The sequence below is a fragment of the Adelges cooleyi genome, unplaced genomic scaffold (assembly GCF_023614345.1).
Source record: "Adelges cooleyi isolate 19-005CV unplaced genomic scaffold, UGA_ACOO_1.1 ACOO_flye_CR_arks_rails_tigmint_CR_PRNA_651, whole genome shotgun sequence".
Lineage (NCBI taxonomy): Eukaryota > Metazoa > Arthropoda > Insecta > Hemiptera > Adelgidae > Adelges > Adelges cooleyi.
In genome coordinates, this window is record NW_026096352.1 from 7,966,872 (window position 1) to 7,986,719 (window position 19,848).

Here is a 19,848-nt window from a genome sequence, read left to right on the forward strand (position 1 = left end):
GTTAAGTCTTTAACTTCCGTAATGCTGTATACTCGGCTTAGCGCGTCTACGTTTGAATTTTGTACTCCCGGCTTATAACGTATTTCATAATCGTATTCTTCTAATAATATTCGCCAACGGGCTAACTTTGATAAAGGGTCTTTTAAGTTAAAGAGCCACTGCAAAGCTCTGTGATCTGAATATATTGTGAACTTTCGTCCATAGAGATAAGGCCTGAACGTTTTTACCCCAAATACTATTGCTAAACATTCGAGTTCAGTTGTTGAGTAATTACTCTCACTTTTATTCAAAGTCCTAGAGGCATATGCTATAGGCTTTTCTTCTTTAGGCTCCCCCTGTGACAATATAGCTGCCAATCCCTTTAAACTAGCATCCGTAGTTAATATAAATGGCCTAGTAAAATCTGGGTATTGCAAAACGGGTTCTGAACATAGCGCGTTTTTTAATGTATCAAATGCCTCCTGACAACTTTCTGTCCATACAAATTTTACCCCTTTTCTTAATAGATTAGTTAATGGTTTTGCAATGCTACTATATTTATCAATAAATTTTCTATAGAAACCTGAGAGACCTAAAAAGCTCTTAATTTCTTTTGGCGTTCTGGGGGCAGGAAAATTTAGAACCGCTTGGACCTTCGATTGGTCCGGACGAATACCATCAGCTGAAATAACATGCCCGAGGAATACACATTCCCTTTGAATAAAATGGCATTTATCTGGCTGAATCTTTAAATTATGCTGTCTTAACCGATCGAAAACGTCACGTAGCTTAGAGTTATGCTCGGTGAGTGTACTTGAATACACAATAATATCATCCATATACAATAGTGCCTTAAGTCCTATTAGCCCTGATAGTACTGTAGCCATAAGACGTGAAAAGGTCAAAGGGCTTCCTTTAAGCCCCATAACTGCACGATTAAAAACCATGTGTCTCGCTCCGTGTCTGGAGTTCATTACGGTGAATCCAGTGAGTTCCCGTGACGCTTCTGATAAGGGAATTTGATAAAATCCCGAGGCTAAATCTAGGACGCTAAAAATCTGACTTCGGCCTAATTGGTCAAGTATCTCGGTAATATTAGGTATCGGATAAAATTCATCTAACGTAACAGCATTTAACCCCCGAAAATCAACTACTATACGGTACTTTTGAATCCCACTAGCGTCTAACTTTTTCTTTACTAACAACAGTGGTGAATTCCAAGGAGAGAAGCTTTCCTGTATTATCTCGTCCTGTTCCATTTGCGATACCTGTCTACTTATTTCTTCTTGCTGCGCGAAAGGCAATCTATACGGTCTTAGGTACACGGGCTTTTGATCTGGTTTTATTCTAATTTCGTGTTCTATTGTATTAGTACAAGTTAATTTATCTCCCTCTAAATGAAATATATCTGCATAATCCCCACATATTCCTAAAATAGTTTCTTTTTCCTCCGCGTTCATATGATCGCTTCTAATTAATGTTTTAATCTTATTGATTCTATCTTCTTCGATATTTTCTACGTTAATATTATAAATACTATAACTGGTTTGTCCTTCATAAGTTATTTTACTTAAATCGTGTTTACTTAAACATGTCTCGGTTTCCCCGATATTTAATAGTCCTACTATAAACCCACCATCCTTGACAAGAGAAATCGCGCTGCTACAATATACGTCCCTAACCAGTTCTTGCTTATTTATTAATATCTCCTGCCCGTCCAAATCAGCTATTGGTACTGTTATGACCGTCTCTGACCTCGGCTGCAATATTATACAGTCGCTATTATTCTTGGCTACTTGCCTACTTTTTGTATCGGTTAGTTTCGCGCTACCGACATTGTTTATTATCCTGACATCTAAATGAAACTTATTACAGATGCTTTTTACTAATTTATTTCCATTACTATCATTATGAGCCCCGTCTGTATCGACTAAATCCGTGTTCTGTGACCCAATACATTCCAGTGTCGTGTTTTCTACATTTATATCCCCTGCGTCATTCGCATTTAAATCTATTTTACTACATTTGTCATTTATTTCATCATAACTAATATTTATATCTTTTTCATTCTTACCCAAAGCAAAATGTTCAATATTATTCGCCGCTTGATGCGAACATGAGGCACCCTGGCGTGACCCATTATCATTATAATTATTTTCAATTTTTCCTGCTAAGGGGAATTCAACTATATCCTCACTTAATCTATTCCTACTGGCTATATTCCCATCAACTACATTTTCATTAATTATTCTCCCATTGACTATACACTCGTCAATTATTTGTTCCCCGTTAACCATTAAAATACTCTTGGTATCTGTTTCACCTAACATATTTTCCCCAATTACATTACTATCCATATTCAAATTTTCTTCATTTAATATTTCATTATTTCCAACTATACCTAATTCTTTTTCATTTTCTAAAATATCATTTTTCCCACTTGGCTTTCCATTTTCGCCTAAAACATCATCATCATTATCATTTATCAAAAGAACATTATTACCCATATCTATCACCGTGTGATTTTCAGTAAGGAATTTTTCCCCCAAAATACCATCTTCCTGCATTATACAATTGTTACCTACTAAATTAAATTCTGTATATATTTCTTTATTATTAATTATTATCGGAATAACTATAGTACCATACGTTGGTATAATTTTCTCATGAATTCCCTTAAGATAAACCCTTTTTAATTCGTTAACCATAATATCATCTTTTACCGTGCTAATTTTTAAAATATTAATCTGAGAGCCAGTATCGACTAGCAACTGAAAATTATCGTTTTTGCTAGCGTTACTATTACAAAAAATATGCTTATTTATCATTGTCGTTCGGGTGATTCTGAAACAGTCTGAGATTCCACGGCTATTTGCCTCACGACGCGCGTCCCGTGACTCGCGGTCGGTTCCTGAAAATTTTCTGCTTTAATCGCGACGTTCCCCATATTTGCACGTTTCGCGTCATTTTCCCTTTTATAGCAAACAGACTCCCCGTGCCCGATTTTGCCACAATAGTTACAGACAATAGGACCCGCATTATTCGAATTAAAATTTCCCGTTTGATAATTAGTATTTTGCCTATTTTGCTGAGGTGGAGGTCTATTATTACTATTGCCATTGTTAGTGTTTAATCTACAATTATATGATAAATGACCTATTTGGTTGCAAATCCTACAACGTCTATTATCTTCATTAGGACGATTACCATTAAAATTGTTACCCCGATTATTATTGCCATTATTCCTTGGTGACTGAAAACCTCTATTCCCGTTGTTATTTTGACCCGTATTAAAATTATTCCCTGCGTTTTGCGATTTAAACATATCCTGTACCCCTCTATAAGTAATCAAGTCCTTTTCGGCTAGGACTGCGGTTTGCATAGCGCTATCAAGTGTAAGAGGATTTTTAGTTTTAACTTCAAATTTAAGTTGTTCATTCAACCCATTAATATAACTAACCAGAGCCTGTGTTTTTACATTTTCATTTATAATTTTCGCGTCTTCTTTTGATTTTCCCGCAGCTAAAGCGTTACATAATTTTTGATAAACTTCATCTACCCGTTCATTATAACTATTAACTGTTTCATTTTTGTTCATTCTTATTATATTTAATTGAATTTGTAAATTAGCCGCTGCAAAAGGTGTTTCAAACGCGTCAAGCAAAGATTTTTTCAACTCCTCCCATGATGCTAAAGTTTTATATTTAGTACAATTAAATGCACGGCCCGTAAGCTTGGTGCTTATAACCATTTTTAACAAAAGCGGTATTTGATCGGCATTAACTGAATTAATTATTGCCTCACATGCATTTAAAAATTGATAAATATCCGTTTCACCGGAGTATTTAGGAGTTAAATGTAACGCGTCCGTTAAACTTAAAGTGGGAGTTGTAGACATCGTTGCTTGATTAGTTTCTACGTCTGGTGTATTAGCCGTAGTTTCTGTGTTAATTTCTTTTGCCCTAGATTTTGTTTTCCTAACCGTTTGTAGTTCAACATGCACTACACCTAGTGTACTCCTAGTTAATCGCCTATCTGCTTCCCTAAGTGTTGTGTTCAAAAGGTCTATCGGGTCGGTTTCAGATTCCTGATCAATAATAATAGAACTACTGTTACTGTCGTCTAAATTAATTAAATCAATTTCACTAGATTCTAACGTAACCTCAGATAAATCTAATTCTTTCTTAATGTGAGAAGTGTCTAACTGCTTATTATTACTCATACAATCAACTTAATTAACTTATTTATATCCTTATATTATAGATTACTCACAACAGAGCGTGCATTTTGAGTCGTCTGGTCGTGTCAAAGAGCGTCGAAGAGCAAGAAGGCTGGAATTTCTTCAATTGGTCTTCCGTGTGATGTTGCAATCAGTCCCGCCTTTGACAATCGTACCGTATCTGCGCCAGTGTAAAGTTCCAGCAGTCTGTGGCCTTTGGATACTTTAACACACAAGTGGTTGAAGAAGGAAGATGGATGTTTCGTAAATAAAGTTAATACTTTTAATTAAAATAGGTAATACATGTATTCCAAAATACGCATTAAGTTGATACACAGATAATAAAATAAGTGCTTGTTGCAGGTATTGTCATAATACGCGGCCAAGACACTTCTGAGGGTGCTGTGGTGAAACGGCTGGTATTTACGCAAAATGTCCATCCGGTTCGGTGGAAGGAGTTCTTCGAATCCCCGCCTCGGTGACCTTTTCTCAGTTGTGCAAGCGTTAATCCGGGTTGTTGGTGAATGGCCAAGTTGTCTTCTGCTAAGTGCCTAACATTGTCGGATAGATACAATTTATGTGTTTGTTTGTGCGTTTTTACAATCTTTCAGTTGTACAAAATATATAATTTGCATAAATAAATTGGCTTTTACAATTTATAATTTGGATTTTACAATTTATGACGTTGTTTACATTTTGGTTTTATACAAAGTGTACACATATTAGTATTCAAGGAGAAATCGGTCATGACGTAAACATGGCTGGACTTAGTAACCCATTACAGTAGTAAATCTCCTGGACTTGATAATATAACTCCTGAAATAATTTAAAAAATTGGACCTTTAATTATTAAACCTTTGACTTATTTAATTAACTTAAGTTTTTAATCAGGCATTTATCCGAAAATTTAAAATATTTTTTAAACCTAAACAATTTTATTAACTGTAACCAATACGGTTTTAGGAAAAAATATGGGCACTCGTGATGCATATGCTTAGTCTTACTTATGAGGCACTTGATCAATGTGACAAATGTTTGGCTATATTTATTGATAAAGCCAAAGTGTTTGACTCTGTTTCTCATGACATACTAATTTACAAGCTGCAAAAGCTGTTAGGTAAAAATACATTTTTAGACTGGTGTAAATCTTACTTATCTGAGCGTACTTAAGTAGTAAGAATTAATAATTCGATTTGTGATATCAAATTTGCTACATACGGAGTACCTCAAGGTAGGTACTATACTCGGGCCTCTTCTATTTTATCATATTTGATTATTTTATCATATTTATGATTAATTTGATCTAGATTTAGCGGGTAAAGTTTTAGCTTATGCAGATGATACTGCACTATTTTTTAAGGCAAGAAATTTGATTGACCTGGAGTCATCAGCTATAAAAGATTTTATTACAGTAAAAAAATGGTTTGCTACTAACTCTCTTTCGTGTAATACAAGCAAAACTGTTTTTATGACATTGCTTTATCCACTGAACTGTAGGTATATAGTTCAGTGACTTTATCCAATGTTTATCTACCTAAAACAATTGCATTAGAAAATTATTGGTCTAAATGTTTGGGAAATCTAAATTGCGACTTCAATTGTTTTAAATCAAATCGTAATTGTAAAGTTAAATACTTCGGAATTTTTCTCGATGAAGAACTGAAATGGAAAACACAAATAAATGTAAGTACAAAAAGACTAAGGAAGCTTTATTTTGTGTTTAAAGAATTAAATATGATCTTGGATTTATTTACTTTGTATTTACTAATGTATATATTTTGCTCTGGTTCAGTCGGGTTTATCATATGACATAGTACTGTGGGGGTCAACGTACCCATTTACTAGGTTTCGAATCATTAAATGTTACACATAGAAACAATCGCATTAAAAGGATAATATAATAGTATAAATACGTCACAACTATTTGATATTTTCAACGTATTTAATATAAATCGATTTTATGATTATTGTTCAATTATTCCATTGCATACAGATATATATACTCAGAGTAGGTAATAATAACAAAATTATTTAATTAAAATCTCCGAAGAAAGAAGATAGAAGGATGTCTCAAGATTCCAAAGTACAGTACTACTAATTTTCAAAATTACTACTTTTATGGAGCCACATTAATATTTAATAAATTGCCTATGGAAATTCGATTAATTAACGATAAGAAATTATTTAAGCCTAAGGTTAAACAAGTTATTTCTCTAAAACGCAATTAATAATTAATACCAGAAATGCTTGTTATTGGCATTTGGTAATATTTTAATTAAATGACATGTTTTTCATCATGTCTTATCTCTGCTAAATTTTATGTTTTTTTTTTAATATAACTAATTTGTTTTATCTTTTGGTATTTTATGTTTTCAATGTGTATATATATATATGTTAGAAAACCCCCTTAACACAAGCTTGCTTAAAGAGAGGGGTAATCAACCTATTTGTATTATATTATCTAGGTACTTGACCATTGTTTATACTTCGTTACCTTTATTGAGATGAGTTGAAATAAATATCAAAAAGAATTAGAAAAAAACAGTAGAAAATAACAAAAACAAGGGTTTAATTAAAATTAACTATTTAAAAGACACTTTGGGAGTATGTATTGGTGTACAACTGCTTGTGAATTCTGTTGATTTACTATACAGTAAGGAAAACTGCAACTAAACCATTTATAACCTCATGTGACAATTCTGTAACAAACCTGAAAATTCCCGCCAGACAACGCACTAAGTATATTTTTATTTTTTTGTATTGCCTTTAGCTAAGCCCTTCACAATTTTTTACATTTTTTCTATCTTGGACTACAAAGAGTTAAATATATTTTAAATATACAGGTTAGGGAAGGTTAGGAAATATACAGGATTTCAAAAATACGCATACAAACAATTTTTATAATGTCTTCTTTTTTTTCATGGTGGTTCATAAAGGATAGACACTCAAATTCTGTTTAACTAATTGCAATTTCGTAGTTTTATTTAGGACACTAGTTTGTCATTTTACATTATAAGGCATTTTTTTTCTAGAGCTCTATCAACTTTTAAAACTTAAATGGTATTTGATGTACTTTTGAAATTAAAAATAATTATTAAATATAATAAAATATATTTTTCAATTACAAATAAATTATAACTGTCCATTCTCTCATGAAACATTTATTTTATTTTATAACTATTATTGTGTGGAGAAACGAATGAGTCAACATACTATATATAATTATGAATATTATGTAGCGTCCAGAATGTATTGTTCCACAAACTTTTTTTATCATCGCAACATAATTAATGTGAATAAACATTTAAAAAAGCAATCGATTAGATTAAATTATAAAACCTAATCAAACATCATAAACATATGAATGCTTTACATAAAAATTACAATACAATTTGAATTGGTTTAGAGCACATTACTGAAGGTCGACCATAATAGAGGAAATTTGATTTAAAATAATACCTACACAACATGTAAAATGCTCATTCAGACTGTAAAAGTATCAGTCAGCCTATATAATATAGAAGTAGATCAAGGTGTCATATATTAGGTCATATAGGTGTCGTATTCATTATACAAAACAAACATGTTTATAGACAATACTGACATAAATATTATAACTAGCTCAATAAATACAATACAAAATTATAAAACTGTAAGAGTATAAATTACGTAACAATACATAAAGAAAATATCTTTATTAATAACTGTAGAATTTTAAGAACAATTTCTTATAAATGGATCTGTTGGAATATGCTCTTGGTTAATGTAGATCCTGTCAGTTCTTTGTTACCTTGAATGGCGTATTGAACTTTTTCTCGTATTTCCGACCTACTCAGATCACCTCTTAAACTTAGCAAGCGCATCATTTGATCTTCGGTGATATCAGGATATATTTTTACTAATGTGTGTAAATCTAATGACAGTATTTCTGAGTCCTCACTTTTAAGAACTTCTGACAACTTGACAACAGCATCGAACGGTGAATTATTATCACGTTTTACAACAGGTGCAACACGAGAAAAAAAGCTTTTCAGCTGATCTACTTCTTTAATCATCTTATCAGCAGCTGATCTTCGCTCCTCATAAGTCTTGAATGTTATTTTTTTTTGTAGCATAGCCATTATGTAACGCCGTACAATTATGTCTTCAGCTTCAAGAATAATGTACTCAAAGTTCTTAGGTTTTAAATGAACATAATCTTGAAAATAATCTTCAAGAGTAACGCAAATAGTTTCAATCGATATAAAGCTAGTAAGCCACTTTGTAGTGATTAAATCTTGAAAATGTGAATCCAAGTCTAAGAAAGCTTCTTCTAAAAGAAATTGTGCCGCTTCATCTCTAAGATTTTGAAATGTCTTTAATAGTTGTTCATAAGCTGTACTTGACTGATCTTTGAATTCACTACTCCAGTAGTGTTGTTTCATTTCTAATGCAAGTTCAATAAATTGTAAGCAATTGTTTAGTACTGTTATTATGCATTGTGTGAATAATGGCACTTTACTTCTGTCTTCAAAGTGTTTTTTCTTGAATTCAACTACAGCCTCTTTGTAAGAGGATCCGTAAACAGTTATGCTATCAACACTTAACAATAAAGCTCTATGCGTTAAGTCTTGGCTAATAGTTTTAGTGACTTGCAGGTTTTGATCAATCATTTGAAATATTATTACAGGAGCAGCTGTATGAAAACAACTGTCAGGGCCAATCTCTGGCGAAGTTCCCGCATACCAGTCATTTTTTTCGGTGTCTAATGTTTTTAACATCCAATCTTTGTAATTATTTCTTATGTACTCCAAATATTTTGATTGCAAATCGTTTACAGCTGATGGTTCTAACAATGGGCCTATCATCCTTATGTCTATATTTAACTCAGGATGACGCATTAAATCTATACCAGTATATGTATTTATTACCCATGAAATTATTGACACATACTCATTGCCTTCAAGGCCAAATGATATTATTTCTTTTAAATTTGAAGACAAACTAGAATGATACATATTGACAAACTTATCAAATATATTATATTTTGGTGGAAAACATGGAACGCAAAGAGTTTTAACTACTCTTAAATCTTCAAGTATTAGTTGTCGACAAAGTTCCAAATATGTTACAAGCCACATTTTATTATCCGATCGGTCATTTACCTGAGTGCCTTCAATTCGTTGATCAACACACTTTTGGAGTATTTCAAAAGCTAAATCTTTCCATTTTTTTGGACGACCAGGAGGTATAAAACCAGACTGCTTTTTTCGCTGAAGAGCAAATGCATCAGATCGTTCCTCTCGCTCTATTATTCTTAAAACAGTTACAATGACCATAGGCTCCTTCCTTACCGTATTTAATGTCCTACTTAAAACTAATTTAATCTGTTTGCCTAACATATCAGACACAATTTCAACATCCTCAAAATATGCTTTAAGAAGAATTTTATCAGTCTGTGCTTGATTTGGTAACTTATACACCTCAAACAGAAGATCATCTCTCGAGTTCTCTAGATCTACTAAACACTGATGAGCGTGTAACAGTTTTCCATCGTTGATCCACTGTTTTGTTTTCTCGATACTTTCTGGCACAGTAAACAAGTGTTTCATATTTTCGTTAGCTGTCATATATTGGGAATGTTGCATATGTTTAGTACGTACATCTTGTAACTTATAGCCAAGAGATGGTAGAATAACAAATGATTCTTTTGTATCTTTTAGAATTTTTTTTACCTGATTAATATCATTTAAAGCATCTTTTAGTTGTTTCATTCCAACTGTTACTCCATCTAATTGACTTTGCATAGCTGTTTTCAACATAGCTTCAGTAGATGTTTTCTTCCGTGATATTCGGCTCTTCAACTGCTCAACTTTTTCTAATTGGCCAGGTTTTTGGAGCATGGTTGTAAAGTATTTAGCAGCAGCAACTTTGGCATCTTTTCCCAACTGTTCTATGTCCATATTTAAAGTATCAATACACTAAAATAACAATAACATTATTATAGGTAGTATTCTGTATTATAATACTTGTAGTGAAGTGAAGTAGTGAGCTGCGATAACAATTGTTACTTAACTTAACCCTCGGGCAACCACGTCTTCTCCTGGACATTCCCACCCACGGCAATATACGGCACAAAGTGCTGTCGCACCGGTGCTCGAGGGTTAAGTTACAACACTCATGCAATAAAAACACTTTTTTTTACATAGATGTGTTACGTAGAATATTGGACAGAATTTAATATTTTAACATTATAATAAATATTTATTTTGAATAAATTTAAAATGTTTAACTTGTGTGAATTAATATTATAATTACAAGTATTGAAATAACAATACTTGTGACACTGACATTAGGTAAAGTATTTAAAATTTTAAATACTGTCAATTTATGAAAAATTGCTATTTACAGTAATAGTAGAATAATTATTAAAAATTTAACTTATTTTCTTTGCTTGCGTTTATTTTTCTACCTTCTTTTTACTTTTAAAGCTACTTATTTAATGTACTAATGTACTAATTTTAAAATGTTGGTTTAAAGTACATTAAAAATATTAAAAACTTATATAATATAGCGCGTCTTTGCATATTATTTTAAAAATATGTTAAATAAGTTGCTCCAACCAAGTAGGTAGTTAATGGCTGCCATTGTTACATTTAATTCAATTATTTTATAGTTTACGCTCACTTGCTCTCCACATTCTTACATATTCTAATTCAGAATATAAACATTTTTACTTACACTTTCAACAAACAAGGAAATTTGATGCCTAGAGAATTTTGACTAAAATAAAAAAATTATATCACAATATATTTAGTACATATTTTGTAAATAAATATTAAATAGTAAATACTTACCCCTTATCTATGTTTAGAAATTGGTTTTATCATTATTGATTACGACAACCGTGGCTCAAAACACTGACAAAGAAATTCAAATTCATTTTGTCTGGGCTGAAGTAATGGCAAAATGTTAATACAATTTATTATTGTCTGCTAAGACCTAATTTTGTATATAAAAATTAAAAATATGTGTAAATTAGTAAAATTACTAATATTTTTGTTTTTATTATTTAAAATGTGATTATCAAAAGTGATTGGTATAGTTAAAACCACGATTAAAGATATCTTCAACCGTGGTTAAAACCAAATAGTATAAATGATTTTATATTATTTATCAATTATCAATACTTTACTTGGCCAAGTTGCTTGCCGAGCAGGGATCTAGTAGTAGTATCTATTTTATTACCGTGTATTGATATTATAATAATTTATTGGATTTTGCTTTTCGTTTTATTAGTTCACTTAAGTTTTAACCAGTTAATGTAAAGTTAATGAGTAATGGCATTTATTTAGTACTAAAAAGTTTTTAGATTGGAATCTGCAACACAAATCAGTTTTTAAAAAAGGTAAGTGTTGTTATCCTGCTAAACATTATCAGATCAAACTAAAATTAACTCATGAAAAGATGGTATACATAATATTTTCCTGTTGTTATCTATTAACATACATCATCATCATCGTGTAGCTTAACGGGCCATGAAGGCCCAACACTGTCATCATGAGATGGTTTCTTGACGAATTCACTATCCGAGACAAGTCATCTATCGATATGAAAATAAAACGTTTTAGCTGAAAACACTATGAAGTCCCTTCTGTTTTAGCTGTACAAAAATAATATACAGAGTTTTGAACTTATCGTCTACCACTCAAGATATCAATTTCTCACTTATTTTGTTTTTACTCCCCTCCAAACTTAATGATGTAATAGATTTTTTTTATATAAGCATTACTTGAATTTAATTTTTACATAAAATAATATTAGGTTAAGTAGAATATAAAGTAATAAGTAAATAATAATAATAAAGATGGTTTATTTATGTTACTGACCACCTAGCCGTGGGACCCTTAAAAGTGTGGGGCTCTGTGCGTGGGTACAGCTTGCACCGCCTTCAAGCCGGCCCTGCTTATATAGTACCTAGGGATAACGTAATTTCAGTGAGGAAGGAGATGGTATCGTAGCAGAGGATTTAATAAGCAATTTTAACAGACTTATGTGCCAATTTCTTTATTTTTTGACATATTTATAACTTAAACTGACTAGTTATAATAGAGTTGGTGTATAAAAATACCAGGATTCGTATAAAGTTAAATGCAGGATGTCAACTTGTACAAACAACTTTCTTGTATAGTGAAGCCTTCATTGTTTTAAATTTTTAAGTATACTGTTAAATTTTGCTATTGGTCAATATTTTAGAGTTAGGTGTTTTTGCTATAAAGATCATATTTCAATGAATTTAAAATTGGTTTGTAATCATTTTTAATGTTTTCTGTACTTTGGAGTTTTAGCTTAGCATGGCAATATAGCATTAGTACAATCAGTTATCTTAAATTCACGTTATTAGCTTCAGTGTAGATAAAGTTTATCACTCATAATACTTTTTTAAATAAGTAAGCTTACAGGATCAAAAGAAGTCAGTGTGAAATAAAACAATATTTGTGTGTAGCTATGAAACTATTGTCCTTAATAACTCCTTGAACATGAGAATTCACATTGTTATCCGTTGCAACATATGTGCAACTATGTTATGTATAAATGTGTTTATTTTAATATAGATACTAGAGAATGTATTGGTTTTACAATGACAAATTAAGCATAATAAGTGTACATTATGTTTTTTGCAGAAAAGGAAAAAGTAAAATGTCTTGTAACTATGCTGATGGTTTATCACCTTATGAATATAAGGGAGAAATGGGTATGGAAGAGGTATGTATAAGGAAACAAATTAATTTTTTTACATGGCTTGTTTTATTATTTTCTTATTGTTAATTTTTTGTTCTAGATGTTTGATTCTCCCGATGAGTTAAAGTTAAAAATTTCACAGTTAGCCAAATGGATTAAAGACTCAAAGTATACTGTATTTCATACAGGTGCTGGCATTAGTACATCAGCTGGTATCCCAGATTTTAGGTAAATAACAAATAATTTAAATGTGTTAAATGCATTGATTGTTGTTGTTCAACTACTCAAAAAATGTATGGTATGTCATTTGAGTGTTTAGTAGTTAAACTAGCATATGCAACAAAAATTAACAAAACGAGATTGTATCCTATTCTAATATATTATACCATTGACTGATAAAAAGTATTTTCTTATGCCCTACGGTAAGTAAATGTGTGTAAAATCTATACAGGAGGACCTTAAAACTCTTTAGATTCAAGGATAGCTTTAAATTTACTTGTCTATAAATTTTTATTAACAATAGTAACACTTGTTTTGTATTTATATATATATATGTCATTAGCTTTATTTATTAAGTAATAGTATGATTATATTAAAGCTCACAATTTGTACCTAATGTGTTTTAACATGTACGTGTACCCGGTCTTAACGAATCAGAACCTGGACAATTTAACGTCTGTGTATTTTAAATGCACGTGTATTTTATATTTAAATAATTCATAATAGTATATTTAATGTTCTAATGTCCTTGTCTTAATTTGTTTGTTTTGTTATATGTAGTATATATGCTAAAAGTTCAGGAGATTATGAATTAATTTTATTAATTTATGTAGGTATATTGGTAAATAGATAGATTTACGTTAATACACTGTACATGAACTTTAATATAGTGATAAATGTGTATTTTAATTACACATACTTTAAATTTGTTGAAATAAAACACTACTCGTATTCTTAACTACATATGATATAGAGATCTCTATTTCATACAATTTTTAAAAAAAAATAATAATATGTATTCAATTTTAATATTTTTTCAGGGGACCTAAAGGTGTATGGACGCTCGAAAAAGAAGGAAAAAAACCAGAAGTAAATTTAGATTTTAACGATGCAGAACCAACTATTACTCATATGGCAATCAATAGTTTAGTTAATCAAGGTTCATATTATAGTCTATATTAAAAAACTTGAATTCAAATTTAATTTACCATTTTCTTTAATATTAAAAATGTTGTGGAATAGTGTTAGGTCAAACACTGTTAAAAAGTTATATACATAAAGATTTATTAACAATTAAAGGGTGTGCCAATTATGTCGTCAGTCAAAATATAGATGGCTTACATTTGAAGTCTGGACTACCACGTCAATTTTTATCTGAAGTGCACGGAAATATGTTTACTATGAAATGTATAAAATGTAAAAGGTAAATAAGTTTGTTAAATAAAAAATTAACGGTTACTTTAATAGTAATAATAATAATATAATGTAAAGTATAATAATAATATAATATCTGTGAAGAATGTGTGTGTCCAGCCCACAATGTCACTTTTTTGACACTAGGCTATAAGTGGCTTAATTTTCTGGTCGAGAAATCCTCTAGTAAAATGAAGCTATCATCTTCTTACTTAGACTAAGCATCTAGGCCGGTATACAAATGGTTAAGGAACTGCCTCTGCATAGGTGGTAGAAATAGCCATTAAGAGGACGCTTTATTTATTATGGAGTTTTGAATAGGCAATTTTTATTATGAAATACGGGCATTCGTTTGGTAGGTGACCTACCGACATTTTCTGAAGCTTAATTGGTGAATACCGGATTTTTTTGTTCAATTTTAGGTATGAAAATAAATTACCAATAAAAGCATCAATGAGAGTTGTTTTATAGTATGTATTGTTTTCTTATCGGCATGTAACCGATAAATAAACAGGTATAGATATACTACGCAACGCTGTCATAATAAAGTTGAAAGTCATCAATATACGTACATCAATGAGGCTCGTAAAAAAGGCTGTCAAACTTACTAATCAATTAGAAAAAATAATTTATTTTTCACTTATGACGATTTGAATTCCCGTTATTGATCAAAATTAAGTCATAGACAAATTTTAGAATTAGTTTATTATTTGGCTAATGATTTCTCAATTACATCGGTTTGTCATTTTTTTGTTTAGTCAAATGCTTTGCTAGTAGATTGGTTTAATTTAAGTAGGAATGTTTGTTGTATATTATTTGAAGATTCAGGGGCGTAGTGTGCATGTCGACTGCCCTAACGAAAAGGGTCGTATCTCGTTTTTTGCAACTTCTCAGGATGAACCAAACAAACATTCAAATTTAAATTCTTATTCTGTTTTTATCATATCAGTTTGAAAATTTTGATAACATGCTATATTATGTATCCAAATTTTCAAACTGATATGTTAAAAACCGAATAAGAATTTAAATTTCAATGTTTGTTTGGTTCATTCTGAAAAGTTGCAAAAAACGAGATATGACCCTTTTCATTGGGACAGTCGATGTAAGCACTGGTAAAACTTTAAATCAAAGGAAAAAGAAAATTGATCGTTCAAGATTAATACATTATAAATGATTTTCAAAATTATATTATTTTTTATCAAATATTTGAAGTCGTAGTGGTTTTTGTTATCCTTTTGCTGGTTTATATACAATAACATGTATAATTATAAAAATTTAGTAGATGAATAGGTCACTGTTGAAATGTTGGTAGGTACCAGTTGTCTGGTAAGTCACCCGCTAAACGAATGCCTAAATACGGCTTTTTTTAAAAGTAATTTGATAAAAATGAATTTTAAACAATGATTAAAAGTGAAGTCATTGGAGACATCAATAAAAACTGACTATATTATACAGTTTATAATGTTTTCCATGTATTTCCAAAATTCCAAAACGATTACCACAAAAAAAAAAAAAAGTTTAAGAAATATTTATAAGATACAAGAAACAAAAACAGTGTCACGCCTGAACTTACAGCTATGGCGTCCTCTTAATAAGCTTAAAAAAAAAAAAATTTTAAGTATTATGATAAAAGTTTTAATTTTAAGCACAGAATATTAGTAATAACGTAATTTTAGAATGTTGATTAAGTAATGATAATTAAAAATGATATATTAATGATGATTTTTGTTATTTAGGAGTTTCGTGAGTAAAACTGCTGTACAAACTGTAGGTCAACGATGTCTTAATCTTAAATGTATGGGAGTAACTAAAAACGGTCACCAATGTCGAGGTGTTCTGTATGATACAATATTAGACTGGGAACATCAATTGCCTGATGACGAATTAGAGTTGGCCGAATTACATTCTAAGTAATATTTAAAACTAACTAATTAGTCATACATTTTTAGTAAAATTGTTATAATATTATTCATAAGTTATTACAACTGTTGTTTTTATAGAATGGCTGACTTGTGTATTTGTTTGGGAACTTCTTTACAAATCCAACCAATCAACCAAGTGCCCTTTTATGCTAAAAAGAATTCAGGAAAAGTCGTTATATGTAATTTACAAAAAACTAAATGTGTAAGTTTTCTTAAATTCTCATGTTATTGTTCTAACTGAAAAAAAATGTTATCATTCTTTTATTTTTTAGGACCGAAAAGCTGATTTAGTTATTCACGCTTATGTAGATGATGTAATGAGATCTTTAATGGAAATTCTTCAAGCTGACATAGCTGAGTACAATGAACTAAATGATCCCACTAAAGAAGTTAAAATAACTGACTGGACAATTTATAAGGAGCATTTAGAAGCAGTTCGTGAACTAAAAAAACTTTCTATACGTAGTAGGAAACGAAAAAGACCTTCAAACGAAGATACACTCAAAACCGATAGCTGATCACTCTATTATAATAATGGCTAATTTTTTTTACTTAAGAGGGTTCTGCTACCTCAGTTGATTTCTATTTGCTTACAAGTATGTTTTTAAAAAGTTTGTCTATAAATTAAAGTTCTTAAACTATTTGACCCAATTAAGAAATGTATGCCACTTTAGTTTTCTAGATATTTTGCCTGACTTTTGGAGTGTTTATTATTGTTATTATGTAGAGTAGGTTCCAAGAAAAACTATATTATGACAATGAGTTTATATATTATACACAATTACACATGATCCATATGTGAACGACAACATGAAACTATACAGAGTATGTATATTATAGCACAAGTAGGAAAAGTTGGTCAAGGCGACAATGCATCCTTAGTTGTTTTTGTGGATCAAAATCTTACTATACTGGTTAACTTAGTTCTTGTAAGAGCTCACTTATCCAAATCCTTTTGGTAGATTCTCTGACAATTGCCACAATTTCTGCCTCTGTAGATGATAGATACACTGTTTTTTTGTTTCTGATACCTCTTAGGAAATTATTGAACTAAAAACCTTGAAACAGTAGCCGGTGATAGATTACCTGTTGGCTGTATCATTTTCCCAGTCGGCATCAGCATAACCAATTAGTGCTTGGTCATTTACCCTAAAAACAAGTTCATAATGTATGATCTGTTTTATATATATTAGAATATGTTGCAGGTGCTTGCAGCGTTTCTCAGTTGCTTTCTCTTGAAATTGTTTGAGGTTAAAAACAGCATAAGCTATGTCTGGTCGCGGTATATGTAATGTGCCGCTTATATAAGGCTGCCTATCAGCTCTATATGGTTGACTTATCTTTTCTTCATTTATTTTATTTGAACTCAATCGTACCTCCTTAGGTGTCTTAATCGGTTTGCATTGGTCCATATTAAATGTGTTGAGATATGGTTGGTCAATTATAAAAAAATCAAATACTTAATTGTCAACATCTCACTTGATGTTCATACCGAGAAAACTGTGACAAGAGCCTATGTCTGACACTTTAAACTTTTTATGGAATTTTAACTTAGTCTCTTCAATATCTGCTATATTTGGATCAATAATAAGTATGTTATCAACATTAATAATAATAAATAAGTTTATATTTGACTTATATACACAACTGTCAGACTTGAGCTGTTGAAAACCAATTGAAGTGAGAAATGTATTAAACTCATTGTTTCATACTTGTGCAGATTTTTTTACACCGTACATAGGTTTCTTTAATTTACATATCAAATTATTGTTGACCATGTATCCATCTGACTGCAATATATATATATATATCTTCCTGTAGGTTACCGTTAAGAAAGGCGGTACACACGTTCATATGTTGGATTTTCCATTTTTCTTTGTTCTCAAGAGTTAGCAGTACGCGGATGGTTGTTATATTGGTCACAGATAAAAATGTCTGTTATTAGTCAAAACCACGTTACTGTGTAAATAATTTGGCAACCAGTCTGTCTTTAAACCTTAGAATGTGCCCTGCTCTATTGGTTTTAGTTCCGAATGTCCACCTGCATCCTATCAGTTTTAAAAACTAACTTATTTTGAGCAAGTACTTCAGAAAACTTGATTTAAAAACCAATATTACATTTTTTACTTGGTGAGGTTTTTTATATAGTGATTTTGTATTAAAGTATTAAAAAACAAAATTAAGTTATTTGAGGTATTAAACTTCTAATATCATTTACCCACATCCAATTTACATTTAATACTACCTTTTCTTAATGTTTGCAAAATTCTGAAACGTATCCACAAATAAAATAGAATAGTTTGAAAATATTTAATTCTACATCTATAATTACAGACGTGTTTAAAGTGCATGTGATGTAATACCCAATAAATAAATAATATTGATACCTTTTTAGAGGCTTGTAACCAGCGGTCGGCTGCCTTTCGTTAACGTTCCCAAACCACACTGCCATGCAAGTCAGGAGTGCATTCCAGCCAATGTCCAACCAAAATGTACTAAGTCGGTTTGGCCGCCATTCATTCAAATTTTAGACGTTTTATTTCGCCAAATCACTCTGATATGATTGACTACAACGTACACGAGTTTTCTTAACACAAATTGTAAATATAATTTATAATATGTATACATGTAAGCACCTATTATAATTTTGTTTGGATTCCCTGTGTTCAATTCAATTCAAATTTGTTTTCGATCATATGAAACTAAAGACTTTGAAATCCAGATGCTGAGATCACGGAATTCTACAAAATCACAGGGATTCATTGTCTCGATATACTTAAATAATCTAATAGTAGCTAAAAACAAAAATTACCAAATTAGGTTTGTTAGAAATATGTTTTTTTGGATGTTTAAGTTATAGTTAAATTAACCACCGAAGGTAAAAAATCCCTTATGACCACCACCGATTATTAATAGGAGTCCAGTTTAAATAATATAACATGTTAATTATCTTGGAAAAAAAATTATCTGAAAAATGGAATAATCCAAATTTCTGAAATCTTGATTTTCCTTATACTAATAGCGAAATAGCTTAAAAATTGACTGGCCGACTGAATAACTAAATCAATGTAAAGTTTAAAAAAAACTGTGGTGCTACGAAAGGTGTATACTATAGAAATAAGAAAATTTCTTAATGCATCTCTGACGTAACACGGTGACTATGGAAGTGCTGAAGGTTTAAATAAATGCTTTTGAACAAATTAGGAAGTCTTAATTCCAACAATTGTACTTGGTCGGCATTAGTGATTTTTGTGCAACACAGGTTGGCATTATGTCAATCAAACCAAAAATTAAAAAATGTTTTACAAGTATCTGATTAACAAAATAATAAAATTTAATACAACTTAAAACTTTCGTTAAAGAACTTAGTTTCTACTTCAGAATAACAAGAATATTATTATTATTGTTATAGTTCTACCAATAGTCAATACGCTTAAATAAATAAACATTTCTAGCTCGTTTATTTAAAATATTTGAGATAATTAGTAATTAAAATCTATACATATTTGTATTTCGACATTTTATGTTTACTTAATAATTAATACTATTGTACAGATTAATGTCATTGCAAAACCCTACTATTCTACTATTCCT

At 30.7% G+C, this 19,848-nt stretch overlaps 2 protein-coding genes across 6 annotated transcripts; one reads left to right on the plus strand and one right to left on the minus strand.

The window, feature by feature from the left end:
• Positions 1-7,384: 7,384 nt before the first annotated feature.
• LOC126844290 (exocyst complex component 3) lies at positions 7,385-11,216 on the minus strand. 3 transcript variants are annotated; one of them, XM_050582374.1, is made up of 3 exons: positions 11,035-11,216; positions 10,919-10,946; positions 7,385-10,158 (listed from the first exon to the last, which is right to left on the minus strand). In XM_050582374.1, exon 3 carries the CDS (start codon positions 10,138-10,140, stop codon positions 7,927-7,929), a length of 2,214 nt encoding a protein of 737 aa, XP_050438331.1. In that variant the 5' UTR covers positions 10,141-10,158; positions 10,919-10,946; positions 11,035-11,216; the 3' UTR covers positions 7,385-7,926. The 3 variants fall into 3 exon arrangements, with proteins under 3 accessions (XP_050438331.1, XP_050438330.1, XP_050438329.1); XM_050582373.1 differs by having other exon boundaries at positions 10,919-10,960; positions 11,035-11,215; XM_050582372.1 differs by lacking the exon at positions 11,035-11,216 and having other exon boundaries at positions 7,386-10,158; positions 10,919-11,034.
• Positions 11,217-11,361: 145 nt separating this feature from the next.
• LOC126844291 (NAD-dependent protein deacetylase Sirt6) lies at positions 11,362-19,848 on the plus strand. Of its 3 annotated transcripts, XR_007686560.1 has the most exons (9): positions 11,362-11,585; positions 12,862-12,943; positions 13,020-13,147; positions 13,960-14,078; positions 14,162-14,342; positions 16,069-16,242; positions 16,333-16,456; positions 16,527-16,850; positions 18,650-19,848. XR_007686560.1 is itself a non-coding variant. In XM_050582375.1 (8 exons), the coding sequence occupies exons 2-8, from the start codon at positions 12,878-12,880 to the stop codon at positions 16,770-16,772; spliced, it is 1,038 nt and encodes a 345-aa protein (XP_050438332.1). In that variant the 5' UTR covers positions 11,362-11,585; positions 12,862-12,877; the 3' UTR covers positions 16,773-19,848. The 3 variants fall into 3 exon arrangements, 2 of the variants coding, with proteins under 2 accessions (XP_050438332.1, XP_050438333.1); XM_050582375.1 differs by having other exon boundaries at positions 16,527-19,848; XM_050582376.1 differs by having other exon boundaries at positions 11,365-11,585; positions 14,219-14,342; positions 16,527-19,848.

Bases quoted from the DNA above. Each gene is read 5' to 3' on its own strand.
- LOC126844290 (XM_050582374.1), bottom strand. From the start codon at position 10,140: ATGGACATAGAACAGTTGGGAAAAGATGCCAAAGTTGCTGCTGCTAAA.
- LOC126844291 (XM_050582375.1), top strand. From the start codon at position 12,878: ATGTCTTGTAACTATGCTGATGGTTTATCACCTTATGAATATAAGGGA. The intron at 13,148-13,959 runs GTAAATAACAAA...ATATTTTTTCAG, and splicing joins GCTGGTATCCCAGATTTTAG to GGGACCTAAAGGTGTATGGA. The intron at 16,457-16,526 runs GTAAGTTTTCTT...TTTATTTTTTAG, and splicing joins ATTTACAAAAAACTAAATGT to GACCGAAAAGCTGATTTAGT.